The following is a 23574-nucleotide window of genomic DNA, read 5'->3' as shown; positions in this document are numbered from 1 at the left end:
AACACATTATTAACAGTTACTAACATGGTTTAAAACAAAGAAATAACTCCTATTAAGATCTCATACAAATAGACAATGCTTATAAACAGTGTGCGAAACACCTGTCAATATTTGGGGGGTCCCCATCTCCCGGTTGTTGCGCAATACCGATGTAAATTTTCTCAATATGCAGTAGGCCTATAACATTACAATGTCAAAGTCAAAGTTAGCTTTAATGTCAATTCTTCACATTCACCAGACATACAAGGACTCGAGAGGACGTTTCTCATTCACCAACAGTGAAACAGATAAAGTGCACAGGCACAACTGATAAGATCAGTTCCTAATACTAAAATTTAAACATTTTTAGTATTAATCCCCCTGGGATCATTAAAGTATATCTGATTCTGATATTTGTGAATAAATGTTTTGAATTTTAAATACTGGACATGTTGATCTTAAAAAATTTTTAGTGACCATTAGTGACAAAAAAATATTAAATTTTTAATTTTTTTTGACACAATTTAAGACCCCTTTTTAACTTTGCTTTTGAGGCTTTCAGGGGGTCTCATGGGTTAATCGGGGGGGTCGAGCCCCCCCGGACCCCCCCGTATTTCGCACTCTGCTTATAAACTTACAATTAAAAATAGTTGGAATGGAAATTATTTAACGATTATTTAATGTATTTTCACAGGTGGTGAAAAAAAGAAATGAAGCAGCATGTGAACATGACTCCAACTGATCTACATTAGGTCAGGTGTAGTCATGTTCACTTAAACATGCAGCCAGCTGGAGCAGCTCCCTGTCTTCAGCTGTCCTCCTCTGGGTCCACCTCCTCATCCTCCACGTCTAGCTGGTCCCCTGCCTCTATACAAATACTGTGGAGGATGCAGCAGAGGGCGATTACTTTTGGGGCAAACGTCAGGCAGACCTCCAAGCCCTTAAGAAGATGGAACGCCACCGTTTCTTCAGACCACCAAAGACACGCTCAATAATGTTTATCAGCCTTGGCGTGGTGTCTGTTGTAGCGTGCCTCCACTTGACCTGTACCAAATATAAAATTAACTTGTAATTGAGGTAATATGCTGATATGTCTTAATCTTCTATCCAATTAATATCATCTATCAATTGTGTGTCATTGCTGGCTCTATTTAAGGACAAGAAGGTAAGAGATCTTACTGGCAAGCTGTTTCCCTATATGATGCACCACAGACCAGCCAGCAGAGGGTCACCAGCACCTCTATCTCCTGTGGCCATCCATGGACCTTCTGGATGGGCAGCAGCTGAAGAAGGAGGACGATGGTGGCCCTGTTTAGCCTGAAGGCTGGTTTCAGGTCCCCTTCATTAAAAAATATTTGGAGGGTTGGCACAGAGGTGTTTATCCTCACATATTTTGTTTCTGTTTCTTCCTGTAAATAAAAAATGCCAAATGTTACCATAATTGTTTTTTGTCACCTTTTCTATGCATAAATCTATACCTGTTTAACATGCAGATTATTATAGTTCTCAAGAAAGAAAAGGTAAAATGTATAGTAAATGTAACAAATGGCTTCCCTTCTCTGGTATTTTTACCATTTCACTGAAAAAATGGGCTGAACTAACTGCACATAATTTATAGATTAATCACTGTAAAGGTGGACAGACATAAAAATGTTTTTTTTTCCTTTCTTAATGATCAATGCTGTGAAGGTCAGGAGGTGCAATAAAGTAGCTTAACCCTACTGTTATTAATGTTAAAACTGGGTCTTCATTTTTATTAATATAGGAAAATAGTCACAATTTCAACCTGATCACGTTTTTAATATCATCATCAATGGGTTTTTTTAAAGATAAAAGTAGGAAATAGGCTGTCAATCTTAAAATGCCTACCAGTTGGCAATAGATGGGTGAGCAAAGCCTGCCTTCTGAGCCTCCTCTGCTGCATCAATCTTCTCCTTGCTCGGATTTTCCTCCTCAGCTGCATCACCTCCTCTTCAGCCTGCTAGTAAAGCTGACCAACGACCAAAGCAACAGCAATATTGCTCGTATCGCTCATTTTGGTTCTATAAAGTGCTGATTTTTAAAGATGTTCAATCGCCTCTATAACTAGAACAATTACAACTCCCCACAAAGAAATTCACGCTATTGCTGGTTTTATACCCACAGTTCTGTAATTATTTTAGATATTTTTTATACTTTTTAGAAATTAATTTAAACAAAAAACGTTTTCAATAAGATATGATGGTGTAGTGTATAAATAGTTTTGAACGTTAAAGGAATGCTCAAGCGCTGTGGGTGTGATGACGTCACGAGTATACTTCTGTTCCAATGCACAATACGTGCTGCGTGCTCGCGTTCTCGTCAAGTCCGATCTTCCTGTGTTCTTACCGAGAACAGACTTGACGAGAACGCGAGTACGGACTCGCGTTCTCGTGAATTGAGAAACGGCCCAGGATTAATCTGACTTTCTTCTTTTTGTTTACTGGCAGATTGCAACCTTAGCTTTAAGGTGCATACCGCCACCTACTAATCTGACTTTCTCAACCTGGACTGGACCTTTATCTGATCAAAGCAGGAAGTGACAGGAGTTTGAGAACCATTAGAAAAAAGAATCCCGAAGGTCAGCATCACAAAGTCCCACAGAATAAAATCTGCATCTGGAAGCTTGAAATGAGCTGAACTTCAGAGAAACTGCTGCTGGAACCAGCTGTGTCATGCTGCAGCCTTGCTTGCTGCACCATGGACATTTCAGGACACTATTCACCCTCCATACATCCCAGTCTCCTCTCCACCTCAGTAATCATCTACACCTGTCAGCCACTAATCAAGCCAGAACTCAGCACACCTGTCATCCTCTCTATTTAAGCTTCCTGCATTGAGTGCTTCCTTGTCAGTTTGTTCTGTTGGTTTCTGTTTACTCTTGTTGATTTTGCTCATTGCTGCTCACCTTATCTTGTTCTCGTCAAGCCTGAGTTCTCCGCCTGTCTGCTGTGATTCTGGTCCTGCTCTTACTCCATTCGTGCAAGTATTCATCCAGTGTACTGCTGATCAAGTCTGGTTCTCAAGTCTACATTCTGCTGTGCTGCTGGTTCTGCCGTCTCTATGCTCTGGCTCCATCCTGCTTGCCAGCTCCAGCCATTTACAGCTCCAGCCTGGTCTGAACTCTGGTCATTTTCTTCCATAATTCATCATCTTCAATAAGCTCTCTTCTATACAGTACTCTGTGTGTGGTTACGTTCTGGTTCATCTAAAAACATGACAAGCTGCTCCTCTCTGATGGATCTTTGCTGAATTTATGTGGTCACATGACCGGTGTCCTCTCTGGGACCTCCAGTCTGCAGTTGGTCCTCCATAGAACCTGGAGCTCTGATCAACCCATCAGGAATAATGGATCCTTCAGCCTGGTTCTGCACAGCGACCGACCCGTTTAACAAATAAAATCCAACTTCTAAACGCTCCAAAAGTCTTTAACTTGATGTTCTGATCCAAGAACAGAAACTAAAGCGGTTCTGTTTTGCTGCAGCTCTAACAGTTTTCCTCCACTTCCAGTCTTTGTGCTAAGCAACACTAACATGGGAGGTGAAAATCTTCAGCTCCCTGAAGATTTTATTTATTTCCAGAAATGATATTTATACAGAAAACGAAATTAAAAAGACCCAAGGACTTAAGAACAGTTTGGTATGGTTCAAGTGACAAAAGAGTTTTAAAAATATACATGTATTTTAACAATATATTTTAACCATATAAACTATATTAAGAAAAAATGACTTAAAAAGAATATGGTTCTCTTCTACTGCACCTTCAACTTCATAATGATGATGATAATGGGTTTACAAATGTCAACCTTCTGGGATGCTTCTTGGTAAATATGTCTATGATTTTGTTGATGTCTAAATGAATGTCCTGGAGGACATACATAAGTAGCAAAGCCACAAACCTTTCCTGTCCCATTGTTGACCTCAGCAAAGTTTTTACTGCTTTAAGGCCCAAGTTAGCATGTTCCACAGAAGCACTCGTAACAGGTATAACTGACAGAAGGTGACGAATCATAGAAATGTTTGGGTAGCACTTCATATTTGTTATCCTTAGAATTTCAGGGGGAGAGCTGGGTTTTTCCACTGATGATGACCACTTTGTGTGCCACAACTTCACTTCCTGTCTGAATGTTGATCCTGATGGTAGATCATCTTTATATGATGTAAATATCTCTTTCTCACTCTCATCGTTCATCATATGCAAGTTGCTTGGCAATAGTTTTAAGCCTAGTATGTTTTCATAAAGGAGACTATTCTTAGTTTTAACAATAAAACGCATGTGGCACTAAAAGGTTTAGACCAGACAATACACACTACACAATAACTATTGTATGCGTGTCAATGTCCACTATTTTTTTTAACTTTACACTCTTTTTTTCATTACTTTTCAAAAACTGTGCAACAAAAATTTAATTTTCATAACTTTCCCGTTACTGGAAAAAGTTTTCCTGAAATTACATTACTTTACAACTTTACACAACTTGTGAGAACCCCATGTTTTCTCATTATCAACCATTTCTAGCGATCATCATACCTTTTTTCTGTGGGGAGAACTGGGTGCGATTTGCCAGGGGGAATGGGGGGGATTTACCCCCCCTCTGTTTGTGATGTCCCCCCCCCTCTGGTCATTCATGTTTTATCCGTGGGGGGGATACATTCCTCCCCCCCTCTGGTCTGAATTTCAAAATTTATATAAATTAGGGCTGTCAGTTTTAGCGCGTAAGATCACAACGCCGATATTTTTTTTTGTCGCCGTTAATCGCGCGTCAAAACACACACAACGTCCCCTAATGTTTTTTCCCCGCAATGCTCTCCGGACTGTTTCTTTTACCCTCTGCGCTTTCCGTAGTTTCAAGAGAGCTAGAGACTGTAGCGAAACAGATCCGTGCTCACTGTTGCACAGACTGTTCATTTCATGCGACTTTGGGCTTCTTTTATTCTAAAGGCGCTTCTAAATTTCATAAGTCACGGGTTGTGGTTTTTTTGGGCACGTTTCTGAAAGTTAAATCGCTTATTTGGGCTCTAAAATAATTGATGAAACAGCGGTTATTAAGAGACCTGCCTGCACTAGACACTTTGTATCCAGCTGAAATATCCCTCCGCCATAGAAGCCGATGGTAGTAAAGGCAGACAGAGCAACTCTGCACGTATTTTCTGCAGTTTACGGTCCAATAACCGGTGGAATGACCTGGAGATTTAAAACCTTTTTCCAGGCTTAAACTGTATGAATATGGATATAAACAGCAAGCAAAAATATTCAAAGTTATTGTTGGTGTGAAAGCTCAGAATGAGATGTGTGTGAGAGAGAGTGAAAAACGAACAATAAAACTTATGACTTTATTGAAATGTAAAATTTTTATTAATGCCTAATACCATGTTTATCTTTGTTTAAGAGGCAAAAAATATATCGGCATGGTATTTATTTACAAATTTATTTACACATTGTGTAAACATCAGGGCGTCATGATTAGTCATTTAGCCATCATAGTCCAGAGTTTAACATTTCTCACTAGGATGTTTTCATTACAATTCTCAAAAGCGCTTGAAAAATAACAAAATAAAAATATTTTTGTACAAGCATGTATTTTATTAGTGTCATTTATTGCAAAATTGCATATTAAAATGCCCAAACAGGCTATTAAACTTTCAGAAATAAAAGGATAAAACAATTAATTTGCAAATAATCTCGAGTTACCTATCGACATTATGTGATTAATCTAGAAAATGATCCCCCCCTCTGTTTTTTTTTTTTTTTGCAAATCGTACACTGGGGGAGAATATAAGATTAAGGTTGATCCATACTCCAATCTGGAAGGTGGCGGTAATGCGCCTAAAAGTTGTTTGCCAACCACTATTAAAAAAGAGAAGAAGAAGTAGTAGTAGTAGAAGAAGAACAGGCTCGTCACTGCGCTATTATCCAAGATGGCCACGACCGGTGCGGCAGAGAGTGATGGATTAATTAGCGATAGTGATGGGAGTTCCATTGATTTATCATCATCATCATTTGTAATATATAGAAGACTTTCTTGACAGTAACCTGATTTTTGATGAAATCCAGCCATACCAGTTTGAGGCAAGGAGACCATAAAGGAACGATGTGAGTTAAATCTGTCTGCTGCAGCAGCGTTCTCGATATTTTTGTGATGTTTTTCCACTTTTACCCGATGTATTGCAACATCAAACTGCCATGCACGTGGGCATTCTTGCTTCAACAATGTCTCTCGAAAATTTCAATGGTGAAGTCCTCTGGAAATCCGAAATAATTGTTGTTTATCGCAGCTGTATGAGTGCAATGCCTCTGCTAAGAAACAACACAGGATGTGACGTCAGGCCATCATTACTGCCCATATTTGGGCACTAAATATCATTTTATCATTGCTTTGAGTTTCTTCTGCTGATTTATTCAACTAAAGAACAAAAATCTGTCATTTAAAAACATGTCAGAAAGAAGATGGAAATGTTTTACTGTAAATTGGGACTTTTTAAAAGTCATTGTTGATAGAAAAAAAAACATTTGTTGTATTGAAATATAAAAAAATTATCAGAGGAACAGAAGAGAATGAGCAGCAAGTGAAAAAAATACAGAAGAAGAATTTCTGTTTATTGCTAATTAAAACACAGGAAGTATAGGTGCCGCAAATATACCAAATGAAGATTTAACATTTGAATCTATTTAGAAAAATAGGAGCAGACAGAAACAGATAATGTCCAGAGATTGAGGAAAAACTGCCCAACATTTCAATGAAATCTGACTCATGAATGAAAGTAAAAAACCAAGAGAGAAAGTCAACATGCTGATATTCAGAGTGAAGCTTTGACTGGAAACAGGCAGAAAAACAACATGTGGATCCTGGAATAATCCCAGCTTCCATCTTTAAAGGACTGGAAGAGGAAGAAGTTTCCAAGGAATCATTTAGAAGAGTTTCACAAAGAAACAGATTGAATCCATGAATCTGAAAACGTGTTTCTGAGTGAAAGAGACAGACATGAACAGACTGAACTATCTGTTCAACAGGGAGAGGCTTTCTCTGACAGGAGGAGACTCTTTAGGCTCAATCAGCACAAAAACACTGAGGAACCAGAACCGGACCACAACCCAAAGCCAGGATGCAGAGGTTCAGTGAATGTGGTGTTGAAGGTGTGGAGGTGGATCAGTGAGTCAGAGGAGACTCTGTAGAAGGACAGAATACCAGCAGGACAGTCCACATACACTGCTGCTCTGTTGGAGATGGAGGAGGAGGAGATGAATGTTCGTCTGTTATTGTGATAGACAGAGCAACTATAATCAGAGCATTTTAGACTCCAGGACTGATCATTCCCTCCAAACCAACAGTCTTTACCGTCTCCTTTCCTCCTGATTGCTCTGTAACTCACTGATATATAAACTTTTCCTCTCCACTCGACCTCCCAGTAACAGCGACCAGTCAGACCAGTTCTACACAGCAGCTGAGGAAGATCAAATCTGTCTGAATGATCAGGATATGACTGAAGCTCCTCCACAAATGTCACCTTCCTGTTGTCTTCAGACAGTTTGAGTTCTCTGCTCACTGTGTTTGTGTCGATTGTGAGTTGACAGGAATCTGATGGAGAGAACAAAGACAATCCAGCTGCAGTTATTGATCATTTATTGACACTTTGATGATGACTCCTGAATGAGTGATGGACAGTTTGAAGATGGTTGAATGTGAGCTGCTTTGTTGTCATGAATCAAATAAAAACACACTTACACTTCCTCAGACCTGGTGTCAACCATCGGACTCCAGCAGGCTCCACCCTGAAAGGAGGAGGGGGGTCAGACCATCAGTCTCTTTCAGCAGCAAACATGGACATTACATGTCTCTGAGACACACATTGTCCTCCACTGAGAAAGGACCAGTCCAACATTTGGACACGTCCACTTGTTGTAAAAATCCAGAGAAAGAAAGAACAGCTGAGAGCAGACAGACACCTGGGCTCTGATGATGATGGAAACATTACAACCTGAAAAACCACACCCTAATACCCCCCCCCCCCCCCCCCCCTGCATACCCCATCCCCACCCAACACACACACTTAAATTATTTTTATCAGTAGTAGTATTATTTTAACTTATTTCTAATTATTTAATTATTGCACAACCAATCTTGACGGTCAGGAAATGTGTTTTTTTCTCGAGTTACTTATAACCAAACGTGTAATTTCAGCTGTATAAGCTGTCAGGGCTCAGTTTCCTCCTGGACAGTACTGGCAGCTTCCTCCTTCCATACAACCCAGTATCCACTCCAGTTTCGCTAATAACCACGCATTGTATCTCGTCAGTTCTTTTCTCCCCTCTAAGCAATCGGCAAGGTCTTAGCTAAAAGCATTTACTGAGTGGGTCAGTATTAACCTGACGAGCCAGATGAATTTCGTTCCACCTAGCTTCACTCACATCCATCTGGGACCTCTTCCATAGAGAGGGATTTCTTCAACCAATTTTATTGTCCAGCCAATCAGGACGCAGGGCTGCTGAGAACAAAATGTGTCTGTTAGTAACCAGGATGTGAGCTTCAGGAGATCTGTTGGGGGGGTTGGTAAAAGAGCAGCTGGACGCAACAGGATGTGGGTGTCATGATGCGTCTATCTCAGTCAACAGACTTGTGCGGGGGGAGGGGAGATCAAAGCTTATTCAATCGAGCGAGTTTTAGGGTTTTACGACATTTTAGCAGATGTTTTTCTCCGGTTGCTTACAGTAAAATGTGTCTTTTTATTTAAACCTATCCAATGATAGTCCTGCAAAACCTTTGAACACCAATCCCTGTTTTTCTTTCAGGTTTTCCTTGAAAATTAAGGAGCCATTTGCTTATTTCATCTGTCAGAACATCGGAGAAACAGGCGTAGCTGGTTTAAATAACTTTTATTTCATTTTACATTTTCTCCAAAGATTGCACTGCATTTAGTTCCATCAAAGCCCCCTTTTGACTCTGACCAGTTTCCCTGTGTCTAGTAAAAAAAAGCATCCCCAAAGAATAAAAACAGGCAACATAAAAATGCCAAACAATGCATTGAAGGTGTAGAAGTTTGATACACATTATGCTGGGGCAGGCTGACCTGGCTCTCAGCAAGAAAGGAAACATCTGGATAACATTGTTTAACTGTAGGTTCCAAGATATGTCAAGTAGCGGAATTAATAGCCCTGTTTTTGTACTCTTTGAGATAAACATTTACGAGAATTGTAAGTCCAGTCGCCAAGAAGCTGGACGTCACTAGCTTGCAATACACATCAATGGAGACACACAGACACTTGTTATAACGCACACACATCTGTGGGCCATAAAAGGCCTGCTCACGGTATTCTATCTTGGAATTCTCTGCTTGTACCCGTTAGTATGTCCAAGTTGTAATAAAAAGGGATTCTTGCTGACAATGACAAAGGAACGGCTTCTCTCAAGTCTTCTTTCTTAAAGTTTAATAGTTAAATAATCTCCCACATAATTGGTGACCCCGACGTGATTTTTAGAGAAAAGAGAGAAATCCCAAGTCGGCCTAGGTTTCCTCTGCGAGCTGGCCACTCCAGCCGGGGTAAACGCGAACGGAGAAAGGCAGAGGTGAGTGTAAATGTCTTTTTTATACTTCTCTCTGTCTCTTTCTCTTGTTGTTAATGACAAAACTGCTGCCTGTGAGGTTTGATTTGGGAAGAGTGCTTTTGATTGTTTGATATATGGGAGGGGTTGTTCCTTTGTCTTGCCATCTATTGGTATTTTCCTGCGCAGGAAAAGGTTGTCTTAAACACAAAAAGATTTGGAATGATATGGCATTTCTACAGAATTGATTACACGCAACAACTTAAAGAGGACGTGATTTGTGTACTCCCAGCCGCTTTGATCGGATGTCTCGTTAAAAATGACGCTAGAATGACGACGTATATAGAATGGATCTAACTTTCGCGGGTTTGCTGATATTCTACTAAATACATAACTTTTTAGAATAAAAAAAGTCATCTTGAGAGGTCGATTTTAGAAATGTCCGGCTGGTCGGAGTCCTTTTAGGGCGCGGCCCTGGTAATGTAAGCGCTTGAAGAAGAAAAAAAGTAATTTCTTGGGTCATTCCATGTGCGGAAGTCCAATGAAAATGTGGCCTTCAAGAGTTACCTGCAGTTTGGTTTGTTGAGTACTCCAGGTTTAGGTCGACGAGGTGAAATCAAATTTGAAACAATAAGGCCTTGTTTTGAGCATGTGAAGTATAAATGTTAATTTTTATCTTTTATTTTTGCTACGGGTCCAATAAAAAACCTGATTTAAATTTTCTGTGCACACAGTAAAAATCCAGGAACATTGACCATTTGGACCATTAGAAAAAACAATAAGCTTCCCGGGAGAGTGAGAATGTGGGGATGTTGAGGAGTGGTGATTCAGAATGAGTGATTGATATTGTGTGACAGACGTCTACGTGTGAATTTAAATGATGAGAGCTCTATTGTTTGACTAAAACGCATGTATGAAACTGGGCGTTTCACTGGGTGCTCTGTTTTTCTCTTCAAAGTTCCGATGTAAGAGGTAAAGTTCGTCTAGGTTGATGAGGTAAACAGTGCTTGCAAACTTTTATTTTTTGCAAGGAAATCTTGGTGGACCAAGGTGTATACTTATCAGTGTTTCCCCCAGGAATTTGCTTAGGTGAGGCGTTGAGTTGTCGGACCGGCAGAGCGGGGTGGGGGTGGGGGGGGTGTGGTGGAGAAGACAAGCTTTCCGCGGACGACCGGTGGAGCGGAGCGCCTGTTTTTTTACTGCCATTCACTATATGCACGCGTGAAAGCAACAACAAAAAAGCGCCTGTTACCGTCAAATAAACATGCAAGCATATCGAGTTAGGTTTTTTTTTTTTGGAATGTTGGCAAGGCGGTAGCGTGAGTTTGGCGAGGCGACCACCTCGCCAAGATAGCAGTGCGGGAAACACTGCTTATTTAAGCTGCTGTGCTGAAAAGGTGTGGGTGCAGATATTTAAACTTTGTCCTTAAAAGTTGGATAATAATTGTGCAAAGTGATTTCGCTAGTACGAAAACGTTCAGCTGTAGGATTTACAGAGTTGTCTTCCTTTTTCTTTTTTGCATGTCAGTGGGAGAGAAAGCTGTAGCCTGAGTTATTTTTAGCCCGTCAGTGAGCGTTGCCAAGCTGCTCAGCCCTGCCCGAAGGAAAATCTTACACACAAAGGAAGAATCTGACACACAGTTCTTATCAGGCAGAGCAGGAACCATACACAGAGTTCTCCTCAGGCAAGGAGAACCACACACACAAAGTTTTTCCACCCCCCCCTCCCTCCCTCCTTCGGAGCACTCCTCCTTCCTCTTCTCTCCCCTGCCCGCGGAGAGACAAAGGAACCTTGAAAGGAAAGTTTTCAGGTGGCAAGGATTTTGTGGTTTCTGCGAGAGAAGTTAACCCTGTAGTAACTCTTAATTTATTGTTTTCTTGACTTGGTTTAACGAAACTAATACAGAATAATATGGCAAACATTCCTATCGTTATTATAGGATTAAAGAACCCCGAGGTTGCTTCAAAAATTCAAAAGATTTCTAAGAAATGCAGTAAAAGGAAAGAAAAGTTAAGTTCGCCCTGGCCTGAAACAGGCAGTTTTGACACATCTCTTTCAGAGCAAATGGAAGTCAGAATTATGGATTACAAAGCAAATAACACTAAAAAGAGAAAAGAAAAACGTGACCTCGAGCTAAAGATTTTAAACCTCTTTAAAATAGAAGGAGAGGCTTAAAGATGCGCTTTAAAGCAGAAATATATGGAAATAAAACAGCAGTCTGTAAATGATAAAGCAGAAAAGTCAAAAGCTGCAGGGATCTATCCATCCTTATCTGGGACAGTCAATATTATGGGAGATTTCCAGTACAAGAACAAGGATTTTTCTGATTTTAGATGCAATGAGAGAAGGAGATAGAACTGAAGAGGGTTCTACAGCACATAGAGAGATTATGACTAAAGCCTCACACATCAGTGTTACAAACGGAGGAGGGTCTCCTCACAGAGATGATCCCGCCCTAGGAAACATATATTCGTCTGTGCAAAAGTCAGGATCTTCAGCTGTTTTAGTTGCAAACCATCAGAATAATGAAGGCCCAATAAACTCAGATTCCCCTGTAAATGCGGACAATCTAGCACCAATGCATTGCAGTACCTCGAGAAAAAAAAAAACATCTGATGATGTCAGAAGGTCGTTGACTTTAAAACCTATGGGTGGAATAGACTGTTATGCTGACTATGCCGGGAAGCAAAAGGGTGATTCATTTTGGGTAAACCTAGATCACCAAGGGTTAGATTTGAAATTGATCGCAGCATCATTGAAGAGTTGGAACAGGAAATCGAAGAGGAAGCCATAAGACAAAATATTGTACCAGGGAATTCCAGCGAGCTCTTAGTGGAAAATCCACTTATTGCAGAACAACAGGCAGTAAAAGACCCTGGAGCAGGAACACAAGCCACTACTAGAAGAAGTGATTTTAATTTAAGATACCGACCCGGCATACACTCACCTGAGAGATGCACAGATAACAAACAATTACCAATATTAGTAAAAGGGAATTCTCGCTGACAATGACAAAGGAACGGCTTCTCTCGAGTCTTCTTTCTTAAAGTTTAATAGTTAAATAATTTCCCTCCATAATTGGGAATGTTGCGAACTACGTACCATGGACTGATCAAGACTTGGTCGGAATGGTCGCAAAATTGCCAGCCATTAACGAGGGTGCCAGCAAGTGGATCAAGGTGTTTGAAGAGTTAAATGTGGGAAAATGTTGGCTATTGGCGATTTAAAGGCTGTCTTTGCACAGCGCATGGGAACACATACCATGGAAAACGTCCTAAAGGAACGCTTTGCGTGGATGCTCCAACAGAGAGCGGATGGAAATGGATTCAATTTATTTCAAAGCACTGCGGAAGGAATTTCCAACGAAAATTGATCCGAAAGCCTTGAAGGCGAATCCCATTGATGCCACAGAAAACCCAGTCACTTACATCGCAAAGCAGATGAAAAGATGGAAGCAGGAAACAGAAGAGGAAATGGATAAGAGCCCTGTGCTAACAACTCTGTTCCAGAACTCCATCATTAAAGCAATGCCTGGTCCAATGAGAAGCAGGCTCGAGGATGTGGTGGCTCTGACGTCAATGCCTCACAAAGAGTTCCGTGATCATGTGATACATGCAGTTGAAAAACACAGAAGAGAGGAGATAAAGATTGATAGAACAAGATAAAAACGTTCAGAGAAAACTGGCACAAATGCAGCTTGGATAACTGTCAGGAAAAAACAAAGCCAAGACTCAAGCCACAATGATTAAAGCGACTGAACATGTGTCACCACCCCAAGGTTTTTCAGAACCTGTACCTGATGTGACAAATCAGGCACAACGGAGTTTTCCGGCTCCTCAATCCACCCAGCTGCAACAACCCATGGTTAATGTCTATCCTCAAGCATTTAACTCACAGCCATATGGGCCTCGTGGACAACAGCAAAGAGGTCCCGCCTGGACTAACAGAGGCAGGCCTGATACACCTGGAATAATGGGAGCATGTCGGACATGCAATGAACTTGGACATTGTGCTGAGAATTGCCCAAGAGGAAACAGCACCTACCGAAGGCAATCGTGTGGCCGGTTCCGTCCAGGTCCGACAAAACGGCCTGTAAACCCACCAAATTTTGGTTACTAGGGGGGCCCAGAGAACCTTACAGGGGAGAACCAGTGCCTGATCGTAAGTGACGGTGCTGAAAATGAACCTATGTTAAAAATTCTAAATGAAGAAAAAGAAACACCGATGCTGGTCGATACAGGAGCAGCTTACACGTGTGTAATTTCAAATTATGCAAAGCACCTCCCCATGTCTGATAAATTCATTTCAACAGTAGGGTTCTCGGGAACAAGACAGTTAATACAAATGACAGCTCCTGTGCGACTGGCAACTGATGATGATGAGATAAAAATACCAACTCTTGTCTCTGACCAAACACCAATTAACCTGTTGGGAAGAGATGCATTGTGCAGGATGAAATTAAAAATTTAGTGTTCTCCTCAGGGTTTGTATGTTGATAAAACAGGTCTGGATCTTCAAATGTACATGCAAACACATGAAGCTAATGTTTATTGGCTAGGAGACATTTCAGGCCCAGTTGAAGATGTAGTCACTAACTGGGGCCGTTACATTAAAGCTCAAATTCCAGAAGCCTGAAAACCTTTTCTAGATTACCACTGAAACATGTTCTATGACATTTCAAAGAGCATGGAGTTTTAAGAAAAATGGGACAGTTCTACAAAAAACAGAACTGTCAATCTTGAAACACAATGCATTGTTATTGGAAACCAAGGTGCGGCTTTAAATGTAAAACAAAATGATTTAATTTCAGAGTGGTACAATGTTCCAGAATCAATACCACATATTACATTGTTTGTAAATAAAGGATTTCATGCAAAAGACCTGGGACCAATGATGACACTTGCAACTGAAACAACATGGGAGGACACAGATAACCCCTTAATTTCACAATCATGTGATGGAACAATGATCAAGATTCTATGTGAAGCGACAATGACAGCAAAACCACAAGTTATGACAGTGCCTGTTGATCTTAAAGATTAGTCTGAGGAAGATGGTTCCCCTGAAGATCAACCATTAATGCAGGACATGCTAAAACATGTCTCTGAGCACTTATGGTCAGCTCAAAAAGCAGAACTAAAAGCATTGACAGAAGCGTGCAAACTAGCAAAAGGTAGCAAACATATACACAGACTCAGCTCACACCCATGGGGTGTGTTATCTGTTTGCTGCTGTTTGGAAACAAGGAGGTTTCAAACGAGCAGACGGCAGTCCAGTACTACATCAAGAACAGCTAAAAGAATTGATTACATCAATGATGCTGCCATCAAGGTTGGCAATAATTAAATGCAACGCCCATCGTAAAGGTAACGATTTAATCATTATGGGGAACAACGCAGCAGATGAGGCAGCAAGATGGCTATCTTGGCACCAGTGGTCACCTTGGAACCAATGGTGACACAAGAAGACATCATTCTGATGCAGCAGGAGGCAGGTGCGAGCGAGCATGCTCTCTGGGCGCAGAGAGGTGCGACGAGGAGTGAAAGTGATTTGTGGAGATCACAAAGTGGACATTTGGTTGCACCAGTAGCATTGCTGACAATGTTGATCTTAGAAGCCAATGGTTTGGATCACTGTGGTAGAGGTAAAGTGATGGAGAAGTTGAAAAGGCAAGGTTATTGGTCACCTTACAATGCAAGCAATGGTGGATGAAATCTTGAGCCAATGTGAAATATGTGCAGAAAACAATGTTCATAAAGGCATAAAATCACCGATTGGACACATTCCGGTCCCTGGGGGACCCTTTAAACATCTTGTGATAGATTATGTTGACATGATAAAGCCAGTGCAAGTTGTTATCATGTTGGTTGTGATCGATCGATTCAGCTGATGGGTTGAAGCAGTCCCATCAAAGACATTGGGAGTTGATACAGTGATTACGTTTCTGACAAGAGTGGTGATTCCGAGATTTGGCATCCCATCAGAAATCAGTTTAGATAATGGTTCAGCATTTATCCAAAAGGTGTGTTGAAAGGTGTTTTGTTTAAGCTAGGAATTAAACAATGCTTTGGAGCTGTCTACCACCCGCAGAGTCAGGGTATTGTTGAGAGGATCAATGGAACTTTGAAAGCTAAGCTGAATAAAAGCTGTGCTTCTACTGAGCTAAACTGGATTGATGCTTTGCCGCTTGCGCTAATGTGCTATCGCATGCAGTTGCACCGCAGCACACGTTTAACCCCGCATGAAATGCTAACAGGCAGAACAATGCCAGTGCCTGAATGGATGCTTCCATTCAAAGGCCCGGCACTTGAACAGCTACAAACAGAGTTGAAAGCATATATGGATCAACTAACTGCTATCCATAGAGCTACCTATCTGCAGGAAAAAGCCAGAAGTTCCTGTCCAGAGTCGGTGGTGAAGAGACCAGTCGAACCAGGAGACCTGGTGTACGTGAAGGTGTTCAGATTAAAATGGAACGGCTCGAGATGGGATGGACCATTTGAGGTCAAACGAGCAACCACAACCGCCGTCTAAGTTCAGGGGAGTGATACGTGGTATCATTTGACTCATTGTACTAAAGTACACGCCAGAGACACTGTAAAGCCAGGCAGTGCGAAGACAGACATTGTGTAGCCAGACATTGGGAAAAAGTGTGAACAGACGATTTGCAGCAATGAGACTAGTATTAATGACATTTCACCTGTGGATGTTGGCAGAAGTGATGGACCTAACAACAGTGAGGCCGGAGATGAACTCTCACAGCCTGCAGCCAGCACCACAGCCTCAGCCAACGTCAGCTCAACCACGAGTGGAGAGAGCAACGAGTAATGTGGGTCGAGACGTTCGACATCCAACCATGAACTGTGGGACTTCGGTCTATAAAGGGAAATCCACCTTTGTAGAACAAGATAAGTACAACACAACGTTAATAGGTTTAAACAAGTACACACCAGTGTTTTTGCCAGCTGAACTAAAGTTAATGACTCATCTAGGTCTTAGAGAACAATTAAGAGTAAAAACAAAAAGGATGCGTAAGAAAAGAGAGACCCATGCTGAATTCAAATGGAAAGCAACGGTAACCGATACAGAATTTCGTACAAAATTAGATACAGAGTTCGAGGTGAACATTTATTACAATGATCAAAAACTGTGTGTATACTCCTTTTTTACACTTTTTCCAGAGTATGGGATAAACCAGTGCTCAATTATTCTGTACATATTGGAAATATGTTATTGATTGTAATCTACACTTATTACATGTCATGTTAAATCAGCACTTGTGTAGACACCTTGATTACATTAGTATGTTATCCATTGGTTGTGTAAGCAATTAGATCTTTTTACATGTTTGTTATTATCACAGCTAGACTTGATCAGTGTGGAGTCAGATTTTCAATGTAGAGGTGTTTAACATGTGTCACGTTGTAACGTGCCAAGGGAGGATGTATGGAAGTTAGGGTCAGTCTGACCTGGCTCTCAGCAATGGGAGTAAAGAGAGGAAACGTCTGGATGTCATTGTTTAACTGTAATGTTCCAAGATCTGTCAAGTAGCGGAATTAATCACTCTGTTTTTGTACTCTTTGAGATAAACATTTACCAGAACTGTTAGTCCAGCTGCCAAGATTTGGACATCATTAGCTTGCAACACACACACACCAATGGAGACACGCAGACTCTTGTGTTTAACGCACACACATCCCTTGGCCATAAAGGCCAGCTCATTGTAATGAATGTTAGAACTCACGCTTCACACCTGTTGTACGTGCGAAGATGAAATGGAATAAATTGAGTTCTTGTTGACAAGACAAAGGAACGCCATCTCTCGAGTCTTCCTTTTCTTTTTTTTTTTAAAGGTTTTATAGTTAAATAATTCTCCCACAGTACCCTGAATGAGACTGTTTAGCAACTGTTTAGTAACTCCAGGTCCTTTGTTTGCCAACTTGATTCAGCCTTAGTTTGTCAAATACAGAGAAAACAAATTAATAAGCATTAAAGTACGGTTTATGGGTTGGGTTTCTGCAATGTTATCAGCATGTTAGAAGCTGACATCCCGGGATAAAACATGAATGATCAGAGGAGGGGGGGGGGCATCACAAACAGACGGGGGGTAAATACCCCCCATCCCCCCTGGCAAATCGCACCCAGTCTTTACATGTCATGCTATAAGAGCTGTCCACCTAGAATTTGCATCTTCTTTGAACACAGACACATGTCTTAATGCAATCAGCAGGTTTGTAGTGTTATGCCAGAAGCTGATTGAATATGATTATTATTAATAATTATAATTTGGTATTATAATTTAAATAATAAGTCATTCAAACTCAAAAATTAGCAATAACAAATATAATTCAAATGGTGGTGATACTAGAACTATAAGCTTGTAATGATTTATACTACTAATGCATTTATTAATTAGCTGTTATGAACTCATTTATGTCGGAACAAGACTATCGGCTCCTGATCGAAGAGGTTTATCCGGCAAGCTAAGAGAACACCAATATAACTGCAATTAGAGTTTAAATCCTTATTCCTTATTACCAATCCAATGATAATGTCTCTGTGGTAATATCAGATCCAAGAGGAGGAAGCTCCAAATTCTGAATAACCATGCAACTGTGAATTGGAATGAACACAAACAATTACTATTCCACAGTTGTTGTTTTTATTAAACCAAAAGCAATTCCCTGTTACATTAATTCTCTGATTCAACAACCTTGGAATTCTACTTGCTACTAAACTAAACATGCAAAATATATGTGGAAATAAAAGTCAAAATGGATTAAATGAGAGGTAGCAAATCTTAGTTCAACTCACAGTTGTTTAAACATCACATTCAAGACGTCGGCATTTGACGTCGCAGCATTGAGAGGCAGAGAACCGCTGGTTTGTTCAGCTACGTGACACCCTCCCAAGATGGCGACTATGAGGACGTAGGGCCTACAACCTTGCGTGATGCGTGAGGGGAGGTCCTAATGATGCAGTCAGCGCGTACACTATTGTGAGGCGGTGCCTCGGCCAGAGGGGGAGCGGCTGACTGGGAATTTCAAGACAGACCGCAAACTAAGTCTTAAAGACATTTCGCTGCTGATAAGAGGGGGAAAGATAAACAAGAGAGAGGGAAAAGATGGATGATGAAGTTGAAGAAGCGATCCGCGGCGGGGTCAATTATGAACCACAAAATAAGCACAGCCAAAATCACCTACAAAAATGCCTGCACATCCAACAAGAAATTATTCAACAGTTAAAAAATTCTCCATCTTGGAGTAACAAGCAATAAACTAAATCCCTAACCCCTGCCCAGGCACTAAAAGAATACCACCTTATAGGTGAAATGAAAGGGGAATCTTTCTTTACTCTGACGTTGATTCAGGAGTGAAGTCCCAGTTCCAGATCTGCGGGGTCCTGAAGGCGTCTTGACGAAACACAGGTGCGTGCGGCAGCGGGAACGGGATGAGAAAGTTCCTTTGTCTCTCTCGCTCTCCGGGCTATCAGATGCTTTGTTCGGTCAAACAAAAGCATGGTCCTCTTTCGATCACCGGGAGATAACGGTTCTCAGTCTTTGATCAGAGGGAATTCAAAAGTACTTTTAGGTCACCTCCTATATTAGCAATACAGGGATTGAGTTGCTTCGGTAACCTTCGGTCCAGCAAAGAGTTATTGAGCACGCGGCGTGTGGGGGTTGAAACCCACGGAGTGAAACAGCTGTGTGTCTCCTCAGGTTGGCGGTGTGCCAGGAAGAAGAAAGATTGCTGTGTGCGGCCGGGTTAAATAGTTATCACCATAGCAACCTTATCTCGATCAGCGGCCGTCTTGACCGTGTTGCATGATGGGAGTTGGTGGCCATTCTGACCACTTTGCATCATGGGAAATGCAGTTTGCCACGTCTGAACTGGCATTACAGTAGCAAGACGAGGACAAGTGAAGGAGATGTACTCAGACAATGGCACCAATCTAAAGGCAGCAGACATGGAGATGAAATAAGCTATTCAGCAAAGGAACAGCAGTCATATTGCAAAATATCTGCAACAAAAAGGCATTGCATGCCATTTTAATCCACCGTCAGACTCACATTATGGGGGTTGCTGGGAAAGATTGATACGTTCTGTAAGAAAAATATAGAATGTGACATCAAGAGAGAAAGTCTTAGACGAAAAGCAATCGGTAAAGGTTTTTTAAATGCATTAACGTCTCCAAGGATTTTTTAGACAAATCATCTGGAAAACTTGTGTTGGAAATGTTGAGGACACAGCGAGTCAGGCCGGCTTCACTTATTTTTGAACACTACATCCACCTTTAATCTGCATTAAGTGGTTCAGATCGAATGTTTCACAAAGATTAGAATAGTTAACTATGTAATTAAAACTTTTTTATTATTCTCTCTATTGCTACATATTCTAGATCAGTTCCTCTACTTATTTTTATGCATGTTAGATGATCTTTTCTAAATGTTGAACATCCTCCTCCTGTTTATTTCTTACTGTCACTGAAACATTTCCACTTATTCAGAAAACTAGTTTTACAGTTTTTTTGTCTTTTACACATTTTAACCATCTGGGCTTTTTTTAAACACATTCAACATGTTTTCACCTCTCATCACAACAACCTCCTGCCATCTAAGATGAAATGTCACCATGAATGATGACATTTTATGACAGTTTCTCCATAATCACGCATGAACTCTGAGCTGCAGGTTTCAGCACTGTACCTGGGTGATCTAGTCTGAAGCAAGGGGAAAGAAGGGAACCAAATCTCAGCAGCTCCAGAATTTGTTCCATAAATGTGATAAAATAAAAACGAAAAAAAATTATACTCAACTCTGGCAGATCTAGAAGTAGGAAGGAAATGAGGCAGGTAGCTTTCAAAATATAACGATGTATAAGGAGATAAAAGTCAATTTTATTTACAGTTTATTAGAATGGTATGTATAAACTGGCAACCTGTCCAGGGGTTACCCTGGATCAAAAACACCAACTGAAGAGAAAAAGTTATCCATATCTGCTGTCAGCTAAAATGAGCTGACAGAAAAGATCCAGACAAGAAACCTACTTGATAAATCATTCTGATTGGACAACAAACAAATCTCAGCAGTCTTAAGGATGCACATGTCAGGAAATACCACATAGACTGCTTCCAAAACTCGCTTGTAAAGATCCTCACTGCTTCCAGAAACACAATTTTTACATCCCTGCTAACATGACCCAAAAGCCTGTAAACTGCACCACAGACCTGCTTTCAGAACATCACTCGTCTATGGCAGCTATTTTATAAATTGAGGGGGTTAAATTTATGATCTGGGGTCATAAACCAGTCTGATCAAACTTTGTCATAAAGTACATCTACACCTTTATTCCTCCATACCTGAGAGCTTCCAGTCTCCAGCGTGGATCCTTCAGTCCACCCGACAGCAGCTCCACTCCTGAGTCTCCTGGATGATTGTAGCTCAGGTCCATCTCTTTCAGTTGGGAGGGGTTGGAGCTCAGAGCAGATGCCAGAGAAGCACAGCCTTCCTCTGAGACCAGACAGCCTGACAAGCTGCAGATACACAATTCAGCACATGATGTTAACATGAGAAAGTAGTGATCAAGAAACTACTGCTCAGTTGGTTTTTATGAATATAAAATATAAATCAAACCATATTTTGTTCTGTAGGAAATAAAAAGTAGTACCCAACACATTTAAACAGATGAATCCTTACTAGAGCTTCACTGGAATAGAAATTCAGCAAACTGACGCAAACTCTGCAGAAGGTTCCGGTTTTAAGCAAACTTCTACCTGGACCTAAAATACCAAATATAAATTGGTGGACCCAGTAGAACCATTGTTCTGGTGTTTAGATCACTTTAATCTCATTGATTGAGTGAAGTATTTAAGCTGAAATAAAGAATTAAGCTGTGGTTTTGATCAGTAGTGTTAGCAGCGTATGGTGGGCAAATATTTCACACTTGCAGAATCAGCAGAATGCCTTTGAGACATCTCCCATATGAGGTCAGATCCAGTCTTCCAGTGCACTTTCTTTCTTCCACTCTTTATTAAACTTTTCCCCATATTTTCCCCACTTACTGCATTTCATTCTCTTCCTGTCTCATCACTAGTTTACCTGTCACTCTGACCTGCATGTGTTTGGAAGCTGCTGAGTCAACTCTGGTGGGCGCATTGACCAAGAAACTGGGACGTGGAAAAGACAAACTATCTACCACTCATGTTTTGCTTTATTGTGGGAAACTGGGATATAATTAAAGGGTTTTGCTCAGAAAGCCAAGCCCAAATAAGCAACTTCACCTTAAAAAACTGGGTCCTGGTTGTAGGGGTAGTTGAGCAGTCATGGTGTTGCCTGTGCATAAATAATCTTTGCTGTCTTCTTTTTCTTTTGACTCATTGTCAGGTTATGGTGGAGCAGGTAGTGGCTAAATGGAATATAATAAAAGCTAATCTGATTTTTTTTTTATTAAATACTTAATTTAAGTGTTATCTTGGGGCTTAATCCATCTTTTTAACCGACATCTAAATCTCCTCTTTCAAGACATCCAGGGCTTATCTCTCACTTTTTCAGGTTTCAGCTCTGCTTCATCTTTCCCTGTTCTGATCTCTCCTGCTGCTCGCTCCAGTTTTTTGTTACTTTTTTGACTGTAAATCTCAATTATTTTAGTTCAAACATACATAAATAATGCAGGAGTCGTGTTAAGTGGCTGGGTGATGAGCAAGTCCCCTTATTGGTGGGAGGTTGTGATCCTCAGAGCAACAACTTCTTTTCACTGAGGTAAGAAATGGTTGTCTGTAGATGAATAATGTTAAAAAAAACTTGTGAGTGGTGGCTTAGTGGTTAGAGAGGCTGGTGTTTGTGTCTTTGAGAGGCCCCAAAGGTTGGCATTTAAAAAACTCAGTCTCTCACTCTGGGTCCCTGAGCAAGACCCTTGAACACAGATTGCTCCCTGTGCGCCACTCAGTGTCAGCAGCACCCTGCTCCCTAAGAAATGGGCTAAAAGCAGGAAAGACATTTTCCCTCTGTTGGAGTATTAAGGGAAAATATTTATTCATAATTTAAACAACTAAAAAGTAAAAAACTTAAAGTAACTTAAGCTTGTCTTAAATATCAATGGCTTGATGTTATTTTTGCCTTATTTTCAGCTCGTCTATTTTTGGTTTCTGAATTCTATTGATGATGAGGTTCATGGACAGTTAAAATTAACATGTGCCGTCTTTCCAGAGAGAGAAGGAGCTGTGTCCACAAGCAGTGAACATTTTGTTTCATTTTTTTTTACTCTAGCTATGATTAGGGTTAAAAAACTGTTATATTGTTGTTAATATTATATAGTTGAAAAATTATACCTGTGATGAACCATTGTCATATAACGTATTTCAATTTTAAAAGGGATTCTGGGTAATCTTAAAATCAAGGACATTAATGCATTAAAACAGAAAAAATTAAAGTTAAATTTTTTACCCATTGTGATGGGATGGAGAAGGAGGGTTAGGGTTGTTTATTTTTTAAAGGTGGTGCAAAATAAAACATTTGAAACCACTCCCATATGGTGAGTCTAGGTCTGGGTTGTATCCATAGTGATACAAGGCAAGACAATAAAAATTGACAAATTTATCATTTAACTAACATTTCCATCATGTTTTTAGCAGATAATGGACAGAAATCTGGTCTCAACAGGATGGAGAACTTTGTACCTGAGAGTTTCCAGTTTGCAGTTTGGACTCTCCAGTCCAGCAGAGAGAAGCTTCACTCCTGAATCCTGCAGGTTGTTGTTACTCAGATCCAGTTCTCTGAGACTGGAGGACTGGGAGCTGAGAACTGAGGACAGAGCTTCACAGCTTCTCTCTGAGAGGTTACAGCCACTCAGTCTGAGGAGACAGGGAGAAACATCTGCTATTAAACAATTCATCAGAAATATTGTTTAATCCTTTACAGTCACCAATGTTCTCCTTGGAAAGATCGATGGATCTGTCTGATTTTCATGTCTTTATGTTTCCCTTTATTGGGAACTGGTTTATTATAAATAGGCTTAAGCAACATGAATCAATATTTATGTCA

The 23574-nt window shown here is 40.6% G+C and overlaps 1 protein-coding gene across 1 annotated transcript in view; it reads right to left on the bottom strand.

Annotated features, from left to right (window-relative positions):
- Window positions 1-7007: 7007 nt before the first annotated feature.
- LOC118564226 (NLR family CARD domain-containing protein 3-like) overlaps window positions 7008-23574 on the bottom strand; it is a 49135-nt gene continuing 32568 nt past the window's right edge. Inside the window, exons 6-9 of the mRNA XM_036141640.1 lie at window positions 23211-23384; window positions 20895-21068; window positions 7721-7767; window positions 7008-7573 (exon numbers count right to left, since the gene is read on the bottom strand). Coding sequence (XP_035997533.1) covers window positions 7050-7573; window positions 7721-7767; window positions 20895-21068; window positions 23211-23384 — 919 coding nt within the window. The 3' untranslated portion in view covers window positions 7008-7049. The remainder of the gene's footprint in view (window positions 7574-7720; window positions 7768-20894; window positions 21069-23210; window positions 23385-23574) is intronic.

The sequence above is a fragment of the Fundulus heteroclitus genome, chromosome 9, assembly GCF_011125445.2.
Source record: "Fundulus heteroclitus isolate FHET01 chromosome 9, MU-UCD_Fhet_4.1, whole genome shotgun sequence".
NCBI lineage: Eukaryota > Metazoa > Chordata > Actinopteri > Cyprinodontiformes > Fundulidae > Fundulus > Fundulus heteroclitus.
This window is presented reverse-complemented; position numbering and strand designations above follow the sequence as displayed.